This window comes from Rhea americana, unplaced genomic scaffold (assembly GCF_003343005.1).
Source record: "Rhea americana isolate MKP2758 unplaced genomic scaffold, rheAme1 scaffold_323, whole genome shotgun sequence".
NCBI classification, from domain to species: domain Eukaryota; kingdom Metazoa; phylum Chordata; class Aves; order Rheiformes; family Rheidae; genus Rhea; species Rhea americana.
In genome coordinates this window covers 163,533-187,037 of record NW_028186450.1, presented here as the reverse complement: position 1 = coordinate 187,037, position 23,505 = coordinate 163,533, and the positions used below count along the sequence as shown (strand labels likewise).

Here is a 23,505-nt window from a genome sequence, read left to right as displayed (position 1 = left end):
TCAAGGAATTTCCAAGAATCTTTAAGAGCATTTTCTTAATCTAGAGTCCTAAATCTAGACAGACTTATATTAAAAGAAAGTATTGCTGTTTGCTTCTGACCTATTCTTTCTCACCTGCTGTGTAGTAAATTTTAACTCTCTTTATTTTACATCTCCCAACCAGTAACCCAACATTTTTTGAATGTCACTAAATCCAATCATATTTTCAGAAGTAAGAAATTAAGGAGGAATAAACCTTCATGTCAGGGTACTTCCTTTACCCACCAGTTCTTCAATTGTGCTTCTCCCTACTGCTTTACACTCTGGCTTTGCCTTTGCTTAACTAACACATCTTCCTGGTTCTTCCAAGYTTCCCTCACGCAAGTTCTCCCACACAGCTGGGAAAGCCTGGGGTAAGTAAGTTGCCAGCTGCTACAATCAACCTGTGCCTAAGTTCACAGCCACCTGCAGCTCCCTGCATGCCCTCAGCTCTTGCCTTACAGATAACCATGGGAGAAGACAAACAAGCCACAGCTATCCTCCCAAACACTAATGGAACACCCCAAGCAGCCCGAAGGCCATTCATGCTTTTTGCCAGAGCATAATCTGGCCAGGGGCATCCTAAAACACTCGCTAGAAAGACAGACACCCCAGTCTCCTGCCTCAGGCCCTCTGCGAAGGGAAGAAGGGAAGGAGGGAAGCCGGCTGCACCACGGGGCAAACCCCCAACCAGCGTCGAGCCCGGCGGCGCTTCCACAAAACAAGCACGTGCCCCGCACTCCGCTCCGCCCCGCTCCCGCCCCGCCGCCGCCGAGACCAGAGGAGCCGTCCCCGGAAGCGGAATGAAAGGCTGGGGGGGGGCGGTCGGGAAGGGAGTGATCGGCGCATGCGTGCAGCMATACGTGAGAGGGGGGGCGGCAGCAGCCTTGGAAGCGTCGTGGCGGTTGCTCGGTTGTGGCGCGCGAGGCTCTGCCGTCGCTGGAGGTGAGCTCTCACCGCGGCGAGGCGGTGGCTGGAGCGCGCGGCGGCCAGCTGTTGAGTGGGTGTGTGCGCGCCTCACGGCTGGGAGCGAGGCCGGGCGGCCGCGTGGCTGCGACGGGTAGAGCTGTCCTTACCGCGGCTGCCGCTGCCACCCGAGGCGGGACGGGACGGGGCGGGACGGCGGTGCGCCGTKCTTCTTGCCTCTGTACGGCGCGGCGCCTAGCGCTGCGATCCGCTGAGTCGGGGCAAGGACTGGCAGTGAGCTGAGGCCTGCGCTGGGTCTCTCCGCTGTCCTTATGTGCGGCAGCGGTTTACACCGGGAGGAACCCCAAACTAGGATCTCAGGGAGGGCTGGGGGACTAGCGCGCACCTGAAGCAAGGAAAGCAGCAGGCAAACGCAGCTTTGTCTGTGCTGGCGGCCGAGCTGGGTGGGCAGGTGCCGGGCACCCTACAAAAGCAGAGGCTCAGGCAGCCTCTCGCAGTGCCCGTTAGCTGACGGGGGGGAGGGGCGGTGAAGGGGAAATTATTAACGTACATTACAGGTGAAAAGGTGATCAGTCTTATACAAACTGTTAAGTTCAAACGCTCGATCTTGGTAGTGAAGGTACTGTTTCTGGGTGTATGCATCTCTGCGGGTATTTCCTCTACAGTAATTATTTGCAAAAATGATTGCAAATACCTGCAGTTCTAGTTTGGCGGCTGGGTGGGGGGCTAGGTTTTGTTTATTTGTTTGCTTAAAATCCTGTGTATCATACTGTTGAACACAATATGGTTGTCTGCATTATATGATGTGAAAATAAGGTTCTCTTTACTACTCTGAAAAAGGATTAGGATGTGGTATTCAGACATGCTCTTTTGCATTGTCTCAATATCATTTTTCTTTCTTTGTAGAAATGTAGTATTTATGGAATAAAATACAAAATAAAATATGCAAACATCTAATGGCCCACAGTTATGATCTGTCGGCCTGCTCAAAAATGTATTGACAGCATTGTTGTAATGCAGATAGAACTTAATAGCATGAAGAGTAATTTCTGTSTAGTACTGAAATTCACCTCGGGTTTGCCAAGAGTTCTGGGAAATCTAGCGATGGAAGGCTTGGAATTTTGATTTTTAAACAGAAATGTGTCACTTATGGTACTTATTCCCAGATCTAATATGTAGTTGAAGAACTGTATTATGAAGCTTTTTTTTAAGCACAAGAAAAGCCTAAACAAAAACTAAATTGGTACGCCTCTAAGCATGCTCTCATTGTAATCTGTATTAGAAAACTGGTTTAGGCAAGCTAAGCAAAAGTAAGCTTACTTGCGTCTGGGGAAGCCTTTATGGCCAATGGTGGTATGCAGCTTTCTCTTATGTTGCCTGAGGCCACGCATCTGGGAGGAAATACTGGATATCCAAGAATTTTAAGTGACTCTTTTTGCTTTGAACCTTTAGCAAATTATTAACATACATTACAGGTGATAAGGTGATCAGTCTTGTACAGACTGTTTAGTCTTTATTTTATCAGAATTTCTACTTCTTTCCTAGTAGGAAGCTGCAATGGAGAATGCAGTATCAGTCACTTGCTTTTTATCATTTTCCATACTGTTGTGTGAAAGTTATCATCATGAAGTGGAGAGAGCTACTGTTCTGCAGACAGCAGAGAAAACTTTCCCAGAAAAGGCAGCAGGCATCAATACTGACTTGGCAGGGCTAATACAGAGACTTCATCTTCAAGAACTTTTTCATCGTTACGGAGAAAACAACACTCTGACAATTGAAGGATTCAGAAAACTGCTCCAGAACATAGGTATAGACAAAATGAAAAGGATTAAAATAGACTATGACCGTGATCATCACCTTCGTCGTAATCATGTTGCATCAAGTAAAAACTCCGAAAAGACTGTTTGCCCAAACCATGAATATGATGCTAACAAAGATTCCATGAACAGTCACTTAAAGGAACTGCACAAAGTAGAAAATGTAGAACATGAGCAAAATCTTTTACACAGTAAGAACACTGTTAATGGAATAACTGCATCTATCAGTGCTATTCCCACAGATGGTAATTCTGAGGTACAGAATTTGGGAACTGGAGAAGTGAAGTCTGTTCCTCGATTAGGTCTGACTAGCTCCAATGCTAATGCCACAGACAGCAGTAATACAAGTTGGCTTGCTAACGGAAAAGTGAATAAATCTTTTATCTTTCCAAAAGAATTGGAAAGAGGAAGTTACCTGTATTCCAAGTTTAAAAACCAAAATACCCAAGAGGTGAGACTGACTCATTCTTGGGAATCATTGTCCGCTAGGAATTTTTTTACAGCTTATTTGTTACAGATGATCATTTAACTGGGTATGGGCTTTATAGTGCAGATGTCAATGCTCACAGCAAAACATACACAACATTTCTTGAATCTTAACTCTTTGTTTTATATGAATGTTTCATTCATGATTTCAGGTGGAGGAAAGTATTTATGGGATCTAGTTCATACAATATATTTTTCATTTTTTCCTTCCTTAAAAAAAGAGTGATATTAGCAATGAAGAATATAAACTTTAGATTTGAAAATCATATGTTCTTAGGCAGGTATATGAAAAGTTTGTTATGCTTTGTAGAGAAACTTCTGTGTTTTCCTCATGTAAAAGTAACAAAGGAAGGTACTTAGAAATTAATAATACACTTGCATAGCAAGACATTTATCTTGAAAAACAGTATCCATGCAGATAAGTAGGTAAGTATGTGGTGGTTGTTGATCTTGCCTCTAGAGCTTGTGTTTTTCTGCAAATGAGCAGGAAATAAATTCTAATGGCATTTGCTTATGCCCAACTCAGGGAAACACATTACTACACTAGCTTTTTAAGACTAACTGAATTAACTTTTTGCTTCTCATTTGGATAGATGTAACTTTGGCATTAAATTTTATTAGTATTAGGTAGTGAATAGAACAGTAAGTTCTTTTGATTCAACTTGTTGTTCTGCCTTAAAGCCAGACTCTCTTGTTTTCCAAATGAAGTGGTGAAAGTAAAAAATGTGGTTGCACAGAAATTAAAGTACTGTCATTCTTCTGCTCAAAGCTGCCTCACAAGGATTAGATATTCRTATTGCAGATGGTGTAGAATTGTAGGGAAGTGACTAGCATCTTTCCTTTCTTCTCCACTTCCTTCCTTGTCTACTCTTATTTTATTCTGGAACATGTGTTAACATGAGCTAAACACTTTCTTTATGCACCTTCAGCTTATGTTACACTAGAGAAGAGGAGTGGATGATGTGTTAGGAAAACAGGAAGGAACAAACTGATGGTAGTGGATGCTACTAGTTCTATGAAATTCTCCCTTTCACAATGAAATAAAAGCAAAGTTAGATTAACCTGTGGAGAAGAAAAGTTCAAATATAGCAAAATTTGCAAAAATGTCCATAGAAAAAGAATTACATTTAATTGGATGACGAATTATTTTCTTTCGATCTTAACTTACCCTTCTCTGGAGGGATATAAAAGCTGTTGTTCAGCATTTTGTATTAAAAAGAAAAAAAGACTCTAGATCAAGCCTAGGACAGGCTCCAAGATGCATCTTCAGACACTTTCTTTGAGATCATGTATAAGAACCAGCTGTAAAGTAAAAATGGCTGCAAAATGTTACTCTAAGAAAGTAGAAATGAGTGCTGTTAAAGCCTGTAGTTCTGTTATGTAGTCAAATCTTTCTGCATTAATGGCTTTAAAAAGCAGCAGTACCTTTTTGGAGTCTATTAATGTATGCAATCATGTTAGATAATTGAGAGTTTGTGTATAGAGTGTGATCATAGGTGCTGAATTCACAAGCCAGTATGTTCTGCATAATTGGAGCTAAAGTACATTTCCAAGAGCTAAAAGAAAAAAATCCAGTCAGGCTATGTGTAACACTGTGTGGGAAATTCTTACTGAAGTAGGTTTTAACCTGTTTTTGGTTACTGTTCAACTACTTTCATGTGGAATCACTTACAGTTAACATGGGATGTGCAGCCCTTTTAAGATTGCACATTATTTTTGTTCTGGTTAATCTCTTAAGTGTCTCTTTCCACAGTGTTCCAATGCATCAAAACTGATGCAGTCCCATGGCATAGGCACTCAAGTGTGGTTAACTGCTACAGAATTTAGTTATCTCTGTCCAGCTATTATTAATCAGATCGATGGCAAATACTGCATAGTCCATGCGACTACTGAAAAAGCCGAAACTCCTCCAAAAGGTTATTCTTTACAAATAGGTAGGTTCATTTGTTTGTGTGTTTGTTTTTAAATATAGAATAAAAGCATAATGGAACCCCCTTTATTTTAGTTATAAAATTTTAGAAAAATACTTTAGTGTTGAAATAATTTATTTTGGTGCTTTTCTTCATTATGTCTAGAGAGAAACCTTCATGGTGTACCATTTGTTAACTTTAGATTAATGAGATGTTCAGTAGTATTTGATAACAGGAATGTTAAGCAACCAAATCTCATATAATACTACTTTGTCTCTTTTGCCAGCTTGGATTGGTGGCTTTATATCAATCTCTGTCATCAGTTTTCTTTCCTTACTTGGTGTTATATTGGTACCTCTGATGAATCGTGTATTTTTCAAGTTTCTCCTAAGTTTTCTTGTGGCATTGGCTGTTGGAACTTTAAGTGGAGATGCTTTCTTACATCTCCTTCCACATGTAAGTACTTATTTCATTATCTCAAAATAGAAAATTTGACATCTGGCTGTAGTTTTTATTAATGGCTTAAATACCTATTAATTAACACTTTTTCAGTGAGTCACTTCTCAACCTTGTGAAGCTCATTATTAGATAGAAAAGTTCTGCATTATTTGGAGCTGATTATATTATTCATTTCATATTCCCCACAGTGTAAAAACATCATATTGCAATCCCTTAATTTTTCCTACATTTTTCTCAGTCATACATGCTGCCAAATCACCCTTACAAATACATATTTCCTTGCACATTGAATTATATAAAATGTTTTTTAATCTTCAATGCCACCTCTCTTTTTCCTCTAGTTTAACAATTTTTATAGTTAGTAGAGTTAGCTCACTACCTTTGAAGCACTGAACAGAAGATCAGCACTTAAATTGATTGCTTGTCCATTATAATGTTTTGATCAGAATTGAGTGTTGGAAGTTTTGGGAAAACGTTACCTGATAGGCTTTAAATTTATGTATTACTATTATGTAATATTGAGAATAAAATCATTGTTAAATTACTACCTCTATTGAAGCTCTTTGTAAGCAGAACCTCCCAAAAAGTTAATTCACTCTAGCTTTGACTGAGATTCACTGGAAAGGATAACAGATCCTATGGTGGGTTCAGAACCTTGCCTGTATTTTATAGGGTTCTTCCTTTCACTTTCAGTTAAGTTTGAACTTATCCTGAGAAGTCATGTAAAATCTAAGTGTGCGCGTGTTTGCGCATGCAAGATGCCCTGCAAGTTAAAACAGTAGGTCTGGACTTCAGGTGAAAAAAAAAGTGAGGAGTGCTTTCTGTGTTTGCTTTTGTTATATTAACAGTTCTTCTGAATATAATGACTTCCCTATTTTGTTCTCCCCTTAGTCTCATGGAAACCATCACCATCACCATGAAAAACCTCTACAGGAACAAAACAAAGGCACTCTCTTCAAACATCTTCTATTTCAAAGTATAGAAGAAAGTGCTTACCTGGATTCTACATGGAAGGGACTTACAGCACTTGGAGGCTTATATTTCATGTTTCTAGTAGAGCATTTGATCACTTTAATAAAGCAGTTTAAAGACAAGAAGAAAAAGGTAGAGAAACTATATTTTGAAGCGTATTGCATGATGTTTTCTCAATACAGTCTCATAAAAACTAAAATTTGTGTATATGTCATGTATAATGACTTTTGATTGGATTTAATAGCAAGCCAATTTTTGCTGACTTTATTAGTGTTAAAATTTGAGTTATGTTAACCACACTTATACCACATACATATTTTCAAACTAGATTATAAAAAGCTTTTGTGTGTATGTGTGTTTGTGTGTGTGTGGTCATGTTAGGGAAGAATTATGAGCGCTGTTTCCTCAAACAGACAAGTTGCACAGGCTGATATCACAGTGAATTGTTTAATAAGCAAACAATTCCAGTTATACCCTTTGTTATAAGAGTTATAGTGATCTAAGAAATTACTGCTTGTTACTGACTTCTTCTGATCTCCCAAGGAGATGAGAACTGTCTGTGTTTTTTTTTTTATTTTTTAAAATCTTATATTGGATGAAATAAGAGACCTCATGCAGTGAGTACACTTCTRTTGAGGGACACTTGCATGAAATGGGTGAGGGTGGTAGTAACTTCTTGCTTAACACAAATAAGCATCCAAATACACTATAAAAGGTAATGACTACATTAGATAGCACTCTGTTTGGAAATATCCAGGCCTCGCCTTTCTAGTCTTTTCTTTTCTCTCCTCCAAAACAGAAGAGAATAATACAGCTTTGATTATTATGGTATGCTTTATGTGGAAGGTAGAAAACAACATGATTTTGTTGGGTTGTAAATAYTGGTAACTTCTATAAGGGCTTGGTTGTGATGCTTTATTCAGTAAAAGTCAGAGATTTGTAAAACTTTTCTTCAAGAAAGGTAGGAAACTACTAGTTATTTAAAAAGCTCAGAAAAAAATAGTTTCTAGACTACCACAGAGACTGTGATGATCTGTTTCTAGTTTTTATTTTTAAATCTGTCATTAGTGTTAGAGTCTAAATTCAGGTGTTAGCTCTTCAACTTTGGTCACAAGAAGTTGTACTGGCAGCAGTGGTTTACACCGAAGTAAGCTGAACTAACTGTGAGTGACAGGATCATTTTCCCTAATTAAATTTATGTCTACTTAAATTTATTCATCAATACACGTTGAAGAGTTCCAAGCAAAGCAAATATGTTTTCCTTATTTTTCAGGCATGAGAATGGATTTCCTGTTACACTCATTATGCCTTTCTAGATACTGAGTCACTGATCACAGACTGGTGCAAAACACACATTGGTCAGAGATGATTTTAGATTTTGTAGATTTTACTTAGTTTTCCTGAAGAACATTTGAAAAACTGTTACACTGATATTACAACACTTAAAAAAATTAAAAGCAATTCAACTCGCATGGGTTTTTTTTGTTTGTTTGGCATTTGATGCATGTCACTTCTCAGATGAACTTCTGCTATCCTTTACACAGAATTAAGTGGTAATTATGCCTGGGGTGTTTTTTTCCCCCCTTTGGAGCCTGAGGAGCTTTTGTCTTTTTTTTTTTTTTTTTTTTTTCCCTGTATTTAGCTGAGTTTCTAACATTTCTCTTCTGCATTCTCTATATGGCTTCCACATTATCCTCTTTCTCTGCAGACTTGCATAAATGTTGTGAATATCATGTTGCTCTTGTATATCCTGAAAAATAAGTAACATTCATAACAAGTGTTTTCTTTTGGAATAAGAAAAGAAATGAAGATGATGGAGAAAGTAAGAAGTTTTCAGCAAATGAAGAGATGTTAGATACAGATGATCGTAAGTCTCAGTAATATTACTGCACAGCTGTTATTGTGCAACAGCACAGTTAAAATACCCTACATAACCGAAGGCAGCTCATAGATTTGTTTCTTCCTTCAGTTTGGATCGCTGCGTAATTGAATTCTTCCTAGAACAAAACCTGTATATGTATTCATATGTGGAGAGCTAGTCCTGTTTGGGTTTTATTTATTAATTTAATTATATGTTATGATTTGATAGTTTGGAAATAGTGTATTCACAGTTTTGAAACCTCAAGCCTTTGAATGCTGGATTGGATAATAGAAGTGAAGTCGTGCTAAGATGCTCCTCTGGCTTGCCTTTGGAAACATAGCTATACATAGGTCCTGTTAGACATCACGTGTAGAAATCTAAAGAATAGAACATGCACATCTTACTCAAAACAACCAACAACCAACACTGGATTTTTATTTATTTTGTTTTAAAAGTGATAACTTGCGGTTCAATATTTCAACTTCTGAAATTTTAAGTTACCAGATTTCCTCAACATCAAACTATAAGTAAAAACACACTTTATTAGATATTTGTCTGCTCTTGTAACTAAATTAATCTAATACTAGTTTACAATGAAGTATTGAGAGAATTTTTATTGATTTGTAAATTGCTTTCAGTGTTGCATGCTTGTCTACTGAAATATCTAGTATGAAAGACGCCTTGGTTTTAATATGAGTAAACATTGAGTTGTCACATACAGCATCATCCCCAAAAGTTAATCTTGTTCAGGAATTTAAGGCATGGATTGTGATCAAAACACATCTTTTTTTTGCACGAGTGATACTTAATATCAGCATATTGTTACAGAAGGGCTTGTGTAAAATTGTGATAGTGGAACAGACTTCGTGTGCGGTATTGTTTAAAAACAATGGTGACATGCCTGTATGTTAACACCATTCTGACATAGYCTTATTGGAAATCAGTAAGCAGGATGACAGTATGGAAAACTGGACTTAAAGTATCCCTGCGCTTTGTAATCGTAAATCCTTGGTTTGATGCTCTCCAATTAGTACATGAGAAATTTTTCGTGTAATGTTTTATGTAACTCTTGCTTGTAGACTTTTATTCTGTTCTGTCTACTAGAGTTGGACTATATTTGAATGAAACTTTAGAAATGAAAATTTTGTTATAACTTACTGTATTATAGTTTCAGTCTTCAGGCCTCAGCTTAGAAGGAAATAGAAATGGAGTCAATTTACTTCAGTAGAACAATATCAAAATAGTTTAAGAGAGGATATTTTTCTTAAGTTTCCCTATATAGTTTGGTCTCAATGCTTAAATCCTGAGAGTTTATTATAAAGAAGCAGTATTTTCTATCTTTACGTAGTAATATTGTTTCTAGCATGAGAATTGTCTTGTTTTGCATAGAGATTCGGCAATTGAAATGCCCTTTTGTACTTAAGAATTCAAGAGTTTAATTATTTAAATCAATATTGGGACTGTATTTTCTACTCAAGTTGATAATATCCCATGCTTTCTTAAGAAGGCTTAAGATTTTAGGTACTGATCCAATATTGCACATGCTATACAATAGTGCAATTTTGAGCAGAAATTTTTGCCTGCGATGTAACTGGAATTCTTTCACTATTACTTCAATTAATAAAAGTGTTATTTTGCAGAAAGTCTACATGGTTTTGGTGCAGATGCTAAAGAGGCTTTCACTTTTTCAGAATAACTATAAGTAAAGAATGAATTGTCAGTAATGCAGAAAAAACRTGCATTTATTCAACTGCAGCTGAAGAATTTAAGTTTTAGGAATGTTAATGAGTCAGCTAAAATAGGCGTTAATGTTTATTTGGGGACATTTTGAGTCTATGTTGGTAGTTTTGAGTGTTTATTTTTCAGGTGTTCAAGCTTAAGGACTTGCATTCAACAAATTATTTCCATGTGATATTCAGGAAGATTGCCAAAATTATATCTATAACATAATCCTACTCTCTTGCATTCTTACTCATCATCCMTAAGATGAATAAATAGCAAATGCTCTTCAGGTTTTGTCTTTCTGAAGCAATTAAGTAGTAGCCTTCATAGTGTGAAAATGAGACACAGAGCCCTGTGCTATTGTACTTAAATTGTACTAGGTCTTGATCATCTGAAAAGTTTTTTGGKTTTTYTTTKTTTTTTTTTTTTTTTATTATTATTATTATTATCTTTTAGGAGATATTCATAGCTGCAGTGTAGGGGAGTGTGTTCCCGGTAGGAGATGGAGAAGCTTAAGTTTTTAGTGTATACTGTGAAAATGCATATGTCAGAAATCTGACTTAAGAAAAATAAGTAGCTAGAACTCCTGAAAAGATACTGGTGCAAGAAGCTGGGGTATCAACCTAAACTTTTAAATTTGCTATTTTTTTCTGTATTGTATTATTTATTAAACTTTATTGTATCATTGCTTCCTAGATGACTTTAAAAATGTCTAATATTATACTTTGGATTTTTTTAACAGGGCCTGAAGGGTATCTAGGGACAGATTCACAAGATCCATCGCCCTTCATTTCTCAGCAACCAGCAGTACAAGAAGAAGAAGAAGTTATGATAGCTCATTCTCATCAAGAGGAGGTTGACAATGAATATGTATCCAGGGGCTGTAGAAACAAATGTCACTCTCACTTACATGATACTTTAGGACAAACAGATCATCTTAGTCATCATCACCATGACTACCATCACATTCTACATCATCACCATCACCAGAACCATCATCCACACAGTCACAGTCAGCGCTATTCACGTGAAGAACTGAAAGATGCTGGAATAGCAACTCTGGCATGGATGGTGATTATGGGAGATGGACTACACAATTTTAGTGATGGTCTTGCAATTGGTAGGTGTTCGTTTCAATACTACTGCTTTGTCATCTGTGATACAAGCAAAATTTTTTTTTTGAGTTTTTTTTTTTTTTATTAGGAGCATGATAATTAATAGTGGTTCTTTTTAGACTAATCTCTTATCTAACACTGGTTCTGAACGAGTAAGAAAAGCCTCTAGTTCAACAAACTGGAGATCAGTGACAAATGAATCAAAGCTATATGCTGCAGCTATGTTTCTTTAGCAAATCTATAAAATTTGCTTTATTTCCTACTTAAAGGTTAAATTTTTCAAAACTAAAGTTAGGCTCATAAACTATCATTCAGGACTTAAAGAGCTGACTTTGTGTTTCAGTGCCTACAGGTGGTCAGCAGTTCTTTTGTGTTCTCTGAAGACAAGTGTATATTTTTGGTCACAAAGTAGTTGTGGAGTTTTTTCTGCTTCAGTCACTAATGCCATTGGCTGTCCTTTATTTTTTCTTCTCCATCTTCACTTGTATCCAGTAACATTGGGATCTTTTCTTTACACATCAGGCTTTGCTTATGTTAAGTCCCAATTATACATCTGTTAAGTCCTGATTATGCATCATCTATAAACTTCCCCAGAGCTTTGGAAGGCAGGGAGATGGGACTATAGTTTCAACGTGCCTTAGCCTGAAGATTAACCAAATGGATTAGGCAGTATAGGTATACAACTGTTACTTGGTGAAAGGTAGACCCACATTCAGTTTTACTGCACAGTCAAGTTGGTCAAAGGCACTGCATACTCTTAAGAGGCTTAAAGCAAGCATGTGAAATATGTTACGATTTTGCATAGCACTCCTATTGCATCCAGGTAGGTTAATATCCTGTAATAAAGAGCAGGATTGCAGCTCTTTCTAGCACTTGCAGTAATTTTCCTGCATGTCTGTGCTGCATTTTGTCTACCAGGAATGAAGGAATGGGACTCTAGTTAGGTGTTAATTGTCAGAAATAAAAACCATGGAGAAGATCTCAATTAAGTCACTAAATGTTGCATTGATGCAGGCTTTTACATTAAGGATCTCTAAATAAATTAAAGGAGTGTAGCTGATATAGCTTCCTTCATAGGTGCTTAGTATGCTGAACAGTCTCAAAATGGGTTTGGCATCTCTTCTTGGAAACATACTTCAAAAATACATTTTTCTCATATATAATTATGCTGTGCTCAAAAATGTACTCTTAAAGTCTAGTTTAATGACACAGCTCTGTCCTTTATTATAGGAACTTAACTCTTTCTGCTGTTTAAAAAATAAATAAATAAATAGTACCTGTGAACAAAATACCATCTTCTTTTTGTTCTTACTCTGCTCATATCCCTGTTTTTTTCCGGTGCATGTTGTAGCGCTTCAATCTTTTTTGACAAAGCTTCAATGAAAAGAATCTTTTTAAATCACAAGAAAAATAGATGAACTGTTGTATTTTGGGCATACGGCTTTGAGGTCAGATTTGGTATCTCCTTCATTTTCCTAGAAGGCTGGAAAACAGGAATTCTAGATGTAAGTTTTAGAACATGAAATTAATTCAGTAATCCTTAATTCTTCTGCTAGTCTGACTCATCTGTAGTTTTGCAGGAATTGGATTCATTTCTAGTTAGGGGTCAGTTCAGCAATACAAGTCTTTTTGTGAATTGTGTTGTATAAATAAGCTCATTCTTTTTTGAACAGAAAATCCAATAGTAAGTCAGTTTCTCGTAGAATGTGTCTGAATTCAGATTCAGTCAATTCGTAATATAATGTGAAAAGAAATCTCTCTGCTTTAATCCTTCTTTTTGATGAAAATTTATACGCCATGCTCTAATTTCCTAGCAGATCAGTAGTGCAGATAGGGTGGAAGAAGGAGGATTTGCATACAAATGGTATGGAATGTCAGTTATCTTCTAGCATTAGGGAGGTTTAGGGAAGAGGCTGTGACTCAATAGTTATGGGGGGGGGGGAATGTAAGGTTAAGAAGTTTATTGAGCAAGTGAGAGCATTAACTTTTTTACGTCCTGCTGTGTAGCTTGTTCAGACTAATAAAAAGATAGATTTTCTTCAGTTCTTGATGTGAAGATGCTATGCAAAGTATTGATCTGATGATATTGTGAAAAGGCCAGTACTGCTTACTGTAACATTTTCTTGTATTTAAATGATGGTAAAAATATTTTTGATTGAAGATGAGCATAACTAGAACAAGCCTTCACTTACAAGTTTTCACTTCATGTGATTGTTATTCCTTACTTTCATCAATTATTTCTTTTTCCTTGAGTCTATTTAATTATGTAGGGATAAGATTTAAAAAATGCTTTTTTCTCTCTCTGTAAAGCATGAAACACTCAAATGTGACTAATACATATGAAGTGATCTCTTCATATCACTGATTTTTTTTGAACTTTTTTGTCTTCAACTAAATAACTAAAGTACAGAACGCTGTAGTTATTGTTATACTAATCTTACCTATATATTTTTCCTCATATAATTCTTTTGAGAGAAATAAGTGATGTCTTAAAATATACTTTAAAATGCTGAGCTATTATTAAATCCCCTTCTTGAGAGGGGATAATATCAACTACATTAACACGGCTTTCAGTTTGAGTGTTACCTTTTTAAGACAAACATCTGTTTATTAGTGAAAAATAAAACCAGATAAGCTTGTACTTCGGCTACAACATCAGCCACCTAGGTACTTTGGAACGTATTTTTTGTCTGTCTTTCCTTGGTATACCTAAAATTAGATTTATCTAATGGGATTAAGATGGATTTTTGAATTCTTAATTCTTCTATTAAGTGATAGGACTTGGAAAACATTGTACAAGGATGATAATATAGAGGAACCTGTAGGTTATTGAGGATGCAGGCATGGAAGAAGGTAGACCTCCTATGAGATCTTCTGCCTTACTTTCCGTATCTAGTGTACTCAGGATTTGAAGTCCAATTGACTACTGGTGAATTCTTTTGTCCTGTAGGAGATAACTGTAGCCATGCTGTCTCCCTCTCAAGGCTCACTCAAAAACTCAAACTGTGTAAAGCAATGCTTGGAAGGGGAGAAAAAGAAAAAAAGGCTGATGTCTAGAAATGCTTGATAGTGTTCACTAATACTCCTCCCAGTCAAGGAGCAGTAATAACTTTAGATTACTGTGTGGACTAGTATGACTGAGTGTTGTGGAGTGCAGTGTAAACCACCAAATTGCTAAGAAATTTGTGCTTAGCAAAAAATTGCACTCTACCCCACTATACATTGGACTTCATAAATAGTCACAGGAATGGGTGACCACGAGAGGTCATATAGTCCAGCCTTCTGCCCGAAACATGACTCTTGGCAAGCCCTAGGTTAGGTCAGTCATAGCTTTGCACAGCCACGCCTTGAAAATCTCTTAACCTCCGAGGATGGAGATTCCACAACCTCAATGGCTAAGCTCTTCCAGTGATATACTACTGTCTTAATAAAGAAGCTTCTGCTTTCTGCTGAACCTCGCAAGTTGCAGCCTTTCCCATTATGTCATCTATCACTATTTTKAAGAGTGAGGCGCTCTCTTATTTCTAACTCCTTTTCAACTAGTTATAGGTTGCTGCTAGATAACCCTTAATCTGTTAAAGAGGAGAAACCTAACACCCTAACTTTTAAGCCCTCTGGTCTGAGTTCTGATCTTCTTATGAGCCTTTCATAGGACAGTATTCCCATCCATCTTGACTTGGGGCGAAGGATGAGAAAGGGAGGCAAAATGGATGGAGTGTTCCAGGAACAGCCTCAGCAGTGCTTAGCAGAGGGAGATAAGAATCTTTCTTAGTCTGCTGGCCTTGCTCCTACAATTGCTCATTTTTATGATTTGCTGCATGATGAGAGTGCACTTGCAATCGCATCAGTCAGCTTTCAGCACCCTTGGGTGAATCCCATTTGTCCCCATCCATCTGAGGTATATTCAGCTTTTGTAGGTAATCTCTGAACTGTTGATTATCTGCTGTGGTCCCTTCTGTTCTGCAATGATGCTGGGGATGAACAGACTTTGTCTGTGAAGACTGAAATGAAGAAGGCACTGAGTACCTCAGCCTCTTTTGTCTGTTGCTTGGTTTCCTTCCCCGTACATCAACAGACCCACATGTTTCCTGAACATTATCTTGTAGCTAGTGTTCCTGTAAAACTGCTCTTGTTATCCTTAATGTCTCTTGCTAGTCTTAGTTCCAACTGGGTTTTGGCCGCCTTGTTTTTTGTTTCTTTTTTTCTTTTTTTTTTCTTTCTTTCTTTTTGGCAAAGTGCTTCTATCTTCCTTATTTGTCTCCTGTCTTTGTTTGTTTCTTGTGTGCACACTTTTTGAATGTTAATTCATTAAGAAGCTCCCTACTTAGCCAGTTATGCTTATCTGGAGAAGTCTTGTGCAACTATAGAAAGCCATGGGCCACTTTTTATGTTGAGGTGGTCTGTAGTGCTATTCTTAGTGTTACTCCTCCCTCTGATCTTGACCAGGGGACTCTCAGTAGGCACAAAGAATTGAGTTTGTATTTAGCTGAAACTAATACTGAAACTTATACTGAAACTCTGCACAGTCAAGAAACTCCTTTATGTAGCAAATCACTAACCCCCATGCCATCTGTCTTTCCTAGACAGTCTGTGTCCAGGCCAGATGAGCTTTGGCTGTGCCTTCACCATCATGGAGGTTGGGCTCTAGGCAAGCAGCAGACTTCCCTGAACAGTAGGTCTGGTGAGCAGGTTGGGGCTTCTGTCCTGCCCAGGAGAGAATTGTCTGTCACTAAAAAAAATCTTTGTTGTCTTTTTGTAGTGCTGGCCCTAATCTGATCATCTGAAATGCTAGGTGAAGATTAGGGGCTGGGCAGATTTTGTTTTTCCTCTGTTGCTGCCAGACTTGTGACCCTGTTCTCTAGATTAACTACTACAAATGGGGAGGGAGAGTTCTTCCTGTTGCTAGATATTACTCTTTTCAGATATTGCCTATTTAGGAGTTCATGTTTGGCTTCTTGCTSTAGTGTTGCTTTGGTCCTACCTTCCTTCCTCACCCTGAAGGGGCTTGTGCTGTTGCCTCTGCAAAGTCTTTGAAGTCCCTTGCAATCTCCTGTTCATGATCCCTGATACAAAGACGCCTGCTCATTTCTTCTTGCTTCCCCTTCTCTGGGTGCAACAGCACGTATCCGAGAGAGAAAGCTGCTGTCCACCTTCAAGAGCTCCATCTGGGTAGTGGTTGCTGGAGATGCCCCTTGTTGTCCCATCACTACTATAGCTCTTCATCTGTGAACAGTACTTCTGGGTCCCTTGGATGCCAGCTGCTACTAAATGGCCTCACACCTGTTTACACATCTTATTGGATGTACGTTGTTTGCTGGCACACTCTGGGTACCAGATAAATAGACTGCTAGATGTAATTCTGCTGCACCCTTCTGTGAGACTTCCCATGCCTGAGAACCTCTTGTGCTGTCTGAGTCATGGTTCGCTGACCATGCTGCATACTGCTTTGTCCTGAGCTGTCATCTAAAAAAGGAAAACCAGTAAGTAATAGGAGGGGAGAGAACAAGGAAGATGAGCACTGTTGGACTAGTTCAAGGGTTTTTTTCCCCTTTTTTAAATAAATAATGAAAAAAGGTACCATATGTGCAAGCTGTCTAGAATTCACAAATCTTTCACTGTTAGCTTCATCCAATCCCATAGCCTCTCTTACAGTTGACTCTCAGGCAGTAGAGCTGCACTTTTCCCTTAGTATCTTTCAAAAACAGTATTTTTTTTTTTGATGATATTTGTGTGTATTCTGTTTTGTGAGGAGTTTATGATGTTGAATAGCATTGAGCTTAATTCAGAAATTGGATAATGACATCTGATTTTCTTTAATAGATTAGAGTATTTTAAAATTCACTTCTGATTTTAAATTCATGAATTATACACAAAGCTGTTAATTTTAAATGCTTTTCTAAGCATAAGATAAATTTGAGTGAAACAGAGTGTCCTAATCTGAATATATGCAACARCTTTCCTACTTTTGACATCTGAATATCTAGTAATGCTTTCTTTTCTGTCTTTCTGTAGGAGCAGCCTTTACTGAAGGGTTATCTAGTGGTTTAAGTACTTCTGTGGCTGTATTTTGCCATGAATTACCTCATGAGCTAGGTAAGACAGTATTTCAACATGCTACAGCTACCTATGTACTTACAGGTTTGCTTTGGAGAACTGTAGTTTAGTTTATTCCATGGCACAGTAAAATTTGTTTGAATTTTTTTTTTTTTTTTTTTTTTTTTGAATTGTTGATTAGAGAATTACTGTTGAAGTACTGTTCGGTAACTGATTTTAATGAATGTTTTTATTAGAAATCTACACATCTTAGCTATGAGCTTTCTTTACAAATCATTTTACACAGGACAAGTTGTAAATATCTAATTTATTTGTACTGCTTTTATTCTTCAGTAGAGCATAAGCTATGAATTGCAGGAGAATGCGCTAGTTGGAATTTGATTTTTTGTCATCTCTGATAATTTTATTCTTGTGTTTGTGCTGTTGAAGTGAAGGTCACAAAACTGGTCAAATACCTGTTCAGTCTTGCAAAGAATTTCTGTAGCTCTAAATTAAACTACTTAAAAATCTTTTTGTAGAACACTGTCTTTTAAATTCAAGGGAATTAACACATGGCTGTATTTCTCATAAACACATATGTGTCTCTTTAAGTTACTAGTTTAGTATTTGGTCCTTTTGCAATAAAGTTCATGAGAATAGAATTTAGCTGTTTAGTTTAACTTGTGGTGAAGCTGATCTTGTTTCCAGTGGTTGAATCACTTTGTGTAACTGGCATTTCTTTTCTAGCTGTCATGACTATGATCATGTCTCATGTATAAAATACGGAAAGAACAGTCAAACTCCTTCCCTTATCCCCTCCCCCTCCATTTTTTAAATGCTCTTGAAGTGGATTGTTCAGTTTTGTTTAACAGACTTTTTAAACCTGTATATTTATACACTGAACTACTTATTTTTTTTCCACCTAAAAAGTCATCCCAACAATAATATATGTCTTTATGATGTGGGAAAAAATGAGCCTCGGTTATTTGAATCTATATTCTATGGAAATTGTGAAACTTGTATTAATTACACATACGTGTAATTAACATATTACACATGTATTAAAGTAGAAAATACGAGCAAAAAAGTTTGTTATGTGATATTTTGGAATCAAATATTCTGTTTTGTAATCAAGAAAAATCTTTTCGAATTTAATACAAAACTTTACACAAATACCTTTTTTAGTAGAGATCACAAACTAGCATGATAATGGAAAATAAATGGAAATACCTAAAATTAACTGGGAGAAAAATCAGATCACTGTTTCCATGAAAATTATTTAGCATTAGTATTATACCAGTTCAGTTTAATTGCTCACTTTGATGGGGGAGAAGCCTTATTTTTGTATAGAATTAACTTTATTTTCAAAATGCCTTTTAAAAAGGCTGTTTTATTTTAGTATTTTTTGTTTGGATGCGTAACATTGTTGTGAAACTCCTTCTGGCTGCTAATCAATAGATTAGTCTTTCAAGTAAAATAAAACATTAAAGATTACTTACAGAAATGAACAAAGAAATTCAACATTTAGAAATAAGTAGACCTCAAGTATGACAAACAGGTACAGGATAACAAATAGAACTATCTTGGCACTATTGTGATATGCAGTTAAGTGAAGGTTTTTGTTTGTTTTAGAAGCTGTCTTGATACATATGAGTATTCAAAGTAATGCAATATTAAAAGTGTTGGTTTAAATACAGAGTAGACTAAAAGCTTTTCCAGAAATTCTAAATCTTAAGTGCTATAAGCTTCATAGTGATTGCTGTTACTGTGTTTTTGATGTGTTATTTTATTCTTTGTGTGTCCAAGTAACTTACAATTTTGTGAAGGAAAGCATAAGGAAGATGACAGCATAAAAACAGATTAGTGGTATTATATGTGCCAAAAAGAAAACGCAAATACTACAATAATTACATTTGGATTAAAATTTTGTATTGTTTTTGCTGTAGGAGATTTTGCTGTGCTTCTAAAAGCTGGTATGACTGTCAAGCAAGCTGTGCTCTATAATGTTCTGTCAGCTATGCTGGCCTATCTTGGAATGGCAACTGGGATTCTTATTGGTCATTACGCAGACAATGTTTCAATGTGGATATTTGCCCTTACTGCTGGCTTGTTCATGTATGTGGCACTTGTGGATATGGTAAGTGACTGACCTTATATTTTACATAATATAGCTTAAGTACCAATTATATTTTGACTGTAAAAAAAACCTTCTGCCTTTTCTTCATCAATAAACTGTTTTTTTTGCATTTGAAGGAATTGAAGGATACTAAATGCAAGTGCTTAGTTAAGTATTCAGATATGCAATTCCTTTTATTTACATTAGTGTTGGAACACAGCTTGTTTCCGCCTCTGTCTTTAATTAGAGGCAGTTCACAGTGGAAGGAGAGTAAAACACTTGCTTCTGACAGTGGCTTGCAGTCTAACTGGCTGTCAGCACCACCAAAGATGTGTTCAACTTTTGCAGTAAATCATTAGGGTTTCTTGGAATGGAGCCAGATTAGTATTAAAATCTATGGTGTACGTCAGAAGGAAGTACATTTGTACAGAAAGTCAAACTTCTATGAGCAGCCACTGTCTTCCTAAGAATAAAATCTCTAAACTGATTTGATTAAGTCAGTTAATAAATAAGCCAATCATTTACTCAAAGTATAATCAAGATATCACCTCTGTCTCTAAACAGCTTATAGGAAAGTAAATCCTAATACTGTTACTCGTGTTGGCTCTCGCTTTATTCAAGGAGTAGTATTAATGGATTCAACAGGAGCGACTAGTGAAGTAATATTCAACTTTCACCTGCCTAATGGTTGAAGAGTCTAGTTCAAAATAAGTGTGTATTTTGAAGTTGTTTAACACTTCTTCTTGTTTGTTTAGGTGCCTGAAATGCTCCACAATGATGCTAGTGATCATGGATGTAGCCGCTGGGGATACTTCCTATTACAGAATGCTGGGATTCTATTGGGTTTTGGGATAATGCTGCTTATCTCTGTATTTGAACATAAAATTGTATTCAGCATAAACCTGTAGGCTTGCCTGCCGTGAGCAAAGCTTAGTGTTAAATTATGATTGGTACAGTTTCCTTCCCCTCCCTTCCCCCTAATTAAATTCAGAGGTAGGTTTGAGGTAGGTTCTAAATGCAAAGGTAGGTTTGATGTAGACTAGGTACTTCTATTGACGTGTTGGGTTTTTTTTCCCCCCTCAAAGTAGAAATGAATGCTGTGCCAGATTTTCACTCAGTTTAGTGTTGCATGTGGTACTTCAGAAAGTCTTACTTATTAAAGCATGGTGAGAGTGCCAAAGGAGTATCATAATGTGGAGAGAGGGGATTTCAATTTTTTTTGTAAATTTGTTTATGTAACTATATGATACTGGCATTTTCTTACTTGAATAGTTTTACCAATATAAACAAATAAAATAACAGTGATTTTTATTATTGACTGTTTTTGATTGTGCTATACAAAGCTCAGTGAGCATTGTAAAACAAGACAACTACATGTAGTGAGTAGCATAAGTTTAGTAGTAATTCGTCACTTCTGTTTCAGTCTAGTCTAAGTGGAATGTCAGATGGATATACCTTTTCGAGGTGGTTCTACCCAGAGTAGCTTGTGGATTCATGTTTCTTCATTCTAGTTGATTTCCACTCCAAATGATTTTATGTGAAAGCCTGTTTTTAGTATTTGTACCAAATAAGATTTGCTTGTTTGATCCCTTGTGATGTGAGATGATCTTTATTTCTCAAGTCAGCAACAAAGCTACAGCTATAATATTGTAAAAGCATAGCTGTGTCTCTAATATACTCAAATTCCATCAAAAAGAGTTTTAAAATAGAGATATAATGCATTAATGCTGCCTGAAATGGCAGAATTTTTTCACAGTCTGTTTGGTTTTGAGGGGAGGAGTTCTATAGACTGAGACAAGTCATTTACTACAACAGCTTTCTTAGTGTTGATACATTCTGGGGAATTAGCTGAGTGGGAGAGATGACTGATTCTAGTTCAGTACACTTGTACACTATAAACCGATCCTGTGCAAAACAACTACATTCTTTGCAATTATTTAAGTTGATGCATCAGAAAAAGTAAAAATTATTTGACAGCTTATATAGGGAAGCAGTATATGAAGTTAAGAATAATTATTGCTAATGTGATACGTAGACTGAGCTTACTGTTACAGTTTAAGATTTTAACCATCCTGAAAGTAACTGAGGGAAGGAAGGATGAAAAAAATTATCGTAAAGAATCCTGTATTTGCAGGGCAGACAAACATTAGTTCACATAACATCTATTAACTTTTACATAATAAATAGTCTTAATTAACTAGAATTTACAAACTGAAAACAAAACAATTAGACCTTGTTTCTGATCCCAGTTTAGCACTATTTCAAATCACAAGCTGGATGAAAAGCTTAAAGAGGAAGCATTTGATAATACCATGTCTGACAGGTTAAATGATCTGATGTGTGTTTATCCTGCATAAGATTAAAATCAGCACTACCACATCACATCAGAAATAGACATTTTTGAATGAATTGAAAGATTTTTACTTTTTTTTTTTTAATCTTAGTTTCTGCAGCCAGTGGAACATTACGTTTTCCTTGTTCCTTGGTCTTTCCTCAGGTTAATTAGATTGAGATTTAATCATCTTTAGATATTTATAAAGTGCTATTTATAAAGAGATAGAATCTTACTGGAGCCTAAGGGGTTTCATAGTGTTTGAGCACTATATGCTTTTCTTTTCTTTCATTTAGTGTTCTTTAGTCTTTCACCTTCCCTTTTACATCCTGAGCTATCAGAGAAAGCAGGCATGCTGAATCATTTTTTTGATCATGAGGAATTTCACACTTAGATGGGGACACAGTTCTGTGGGAGGGTTTTTTGGTTTTGTTAGTGCTTTCTGTTTGGCTACAGCCCTAACAGCTGCTACTTAGTTCAGCCAAAGTACTTTCTTTTGACCATTTGGTGGATATGAAATAGGAAGCAGGCATGTAAGATCAGTGACTAAATTATCAAGGTGAATTTACAAATTTCAGTCTCTGTTTTCAGAGAGTTCTTGGCTGACTTTCTACATAATAAGCTAACATTGAAATATATGTGCATCAAAACACATTGCTAATGCAACAACATGAAAAATAAATCTGCTTTTAGAGCATTTGGGGAGAAATGACTAGATAGCCTAACTGTAAGCGTATCAGATGATTCAGTGCTCTATTATTTGTATCTTTGCGGATGTGAATCCACAATGTGAATCAATTTCCAATAACTGAGGAAAACTATATCCTGAAACTCATTATAGGTGTGTGCCAGCAGGATAGCAGGGAAGGGGGAAAGCTTCCCTCTCTTCTGGGAAGCTTTATAATGTAGAATCTCTATGGCTGTTGAAATGGACTTGCATTAGAAGTATTTTTGGTTTGGCAAACAGACAGGGTAGAGCTTCTTAGCAACGCTTTATGTTTATACATACATTTTTCTGTAGCAGCTTATAGTAAGCCTGACATCTATGTCTGATTAAGACTTCAAGCCACTTTCATTTCATATCCTTGTTTACATAAATGATGTTGCAGACTTTAATTTTATATGCAATTATATCTGTCTTATTTAGTACCTGTAACTGAACTTGCAAATGGATGAACAGAATAGACAATTATGGAGTCCAAGTGAAATCATTTTCCTTGTAAAGTGCTCTTATAATGAGTTTCAGATCTGATTTACATGCGAAGCATGTGTCATGTCAAGCTTTAGTGTAGTTCATGCAGCAGGAAATTATAATAAACACATGGAGGTTCTCATATGACCGGCATTGATGGTCCAGTAACTGTASTTCTGTTCTGCTTTGTGGCCAGTGTACTTCAGAATATTGAATGTGCTGAAGGAACAGTTGAATACAACTGAATTATGTATTTTTTTTAAAATATGTTCAAGAATAAAATGTAATTCACAGTGGATCTCTAAATTAAGACAGCAAAGGTTGAGCATTATAATAACTTTTGCGGAAAAACTGTCATTCTACTTGTGACAAGAAAATGGATGTTTTCATGAACTGTACTGATGTACTCATTAGGTACACCTAATAGTCATTATAGAAATTGTATTGTTGCGTGCTATATTAAATAAACCATTCAACCAGATGGCATCTCTTCAGTATTTTTCTCACTGCTGTGGTTAGTTACCTCTTTATTTTCCTGCATAGAA

At 36.6% G+C, this 23,505-nt stretch overlaps 1 protein-coding gene across 2 annotated transcripts; it reads left to right on the top strand.

Moving 5' to 3' along the window:
- Positions 1 to 852: 852 nt before the first annotated feature.
- SLC39A6 (solute carrier family 39 member 6) lies at positions 853 to 20,747 on the top strand. Of its 2 annotated transcripts, none has more exons than XM_085310686.1 (10): positions 853 to 963; positions 2,494 to 3,213; positions 5,002 to 5,182; positions 5,445 to 5,614; positions 6,509 to 6,721; positions 8,387 to 8,456; positions 10,915 to 11,292; positions 17,300 to 17,380; positions 19,267 to 19,457; positions 20,192 to 20,747. In XM_085310686.1, the coding sequence occupies exons 2-10, from the start codon at positions 2,503 to 2,505 to the stop codon at positions 20,342 to 20,344; spliced, it is 2,148 nt and encodes a 715-aa protein (XP_085166812.1). In that variant the 5' UTR covers positions 853 to 963; positions 2,494 to 2,502; the 3' UTR covers positions 20,345 to 20,747. The 2 variants fall into 2 exon arrangements, with proteins under 2 accessions (XP_085166812.1, XP_085166811.1); XM_085310685.1 differs by having other exon boundaries at positions 2,491 to 3,213.
- The last annotated feature ends 2,758 nt before the right edge of the window (positions 20,748 to 23,505 follow it).

Coding starts and splice junctions, on each gene's coding strand:
- SLC39A6 (XM_085310686.1), top strand. CDS start 2,503: ATGGAGAATGCAGTATCAGTCACTTGCTTTTTATCATTTTCCATACTG. Junction 11,293..17,299: donor TAGTGATGGTCTTGCAATTG/GTAGGTGTTCGT, acceptor GTCTTTCTGTAG/GAGCAGCCTTTACTGAAGGG. Junction 17,381..19,266: donor TGAATTACCTCATGAGCTAG/GTAAGACAGTAT, acceptor TTTTTGCTGTAG/GAGATTTTGCTGTGCTTCTA.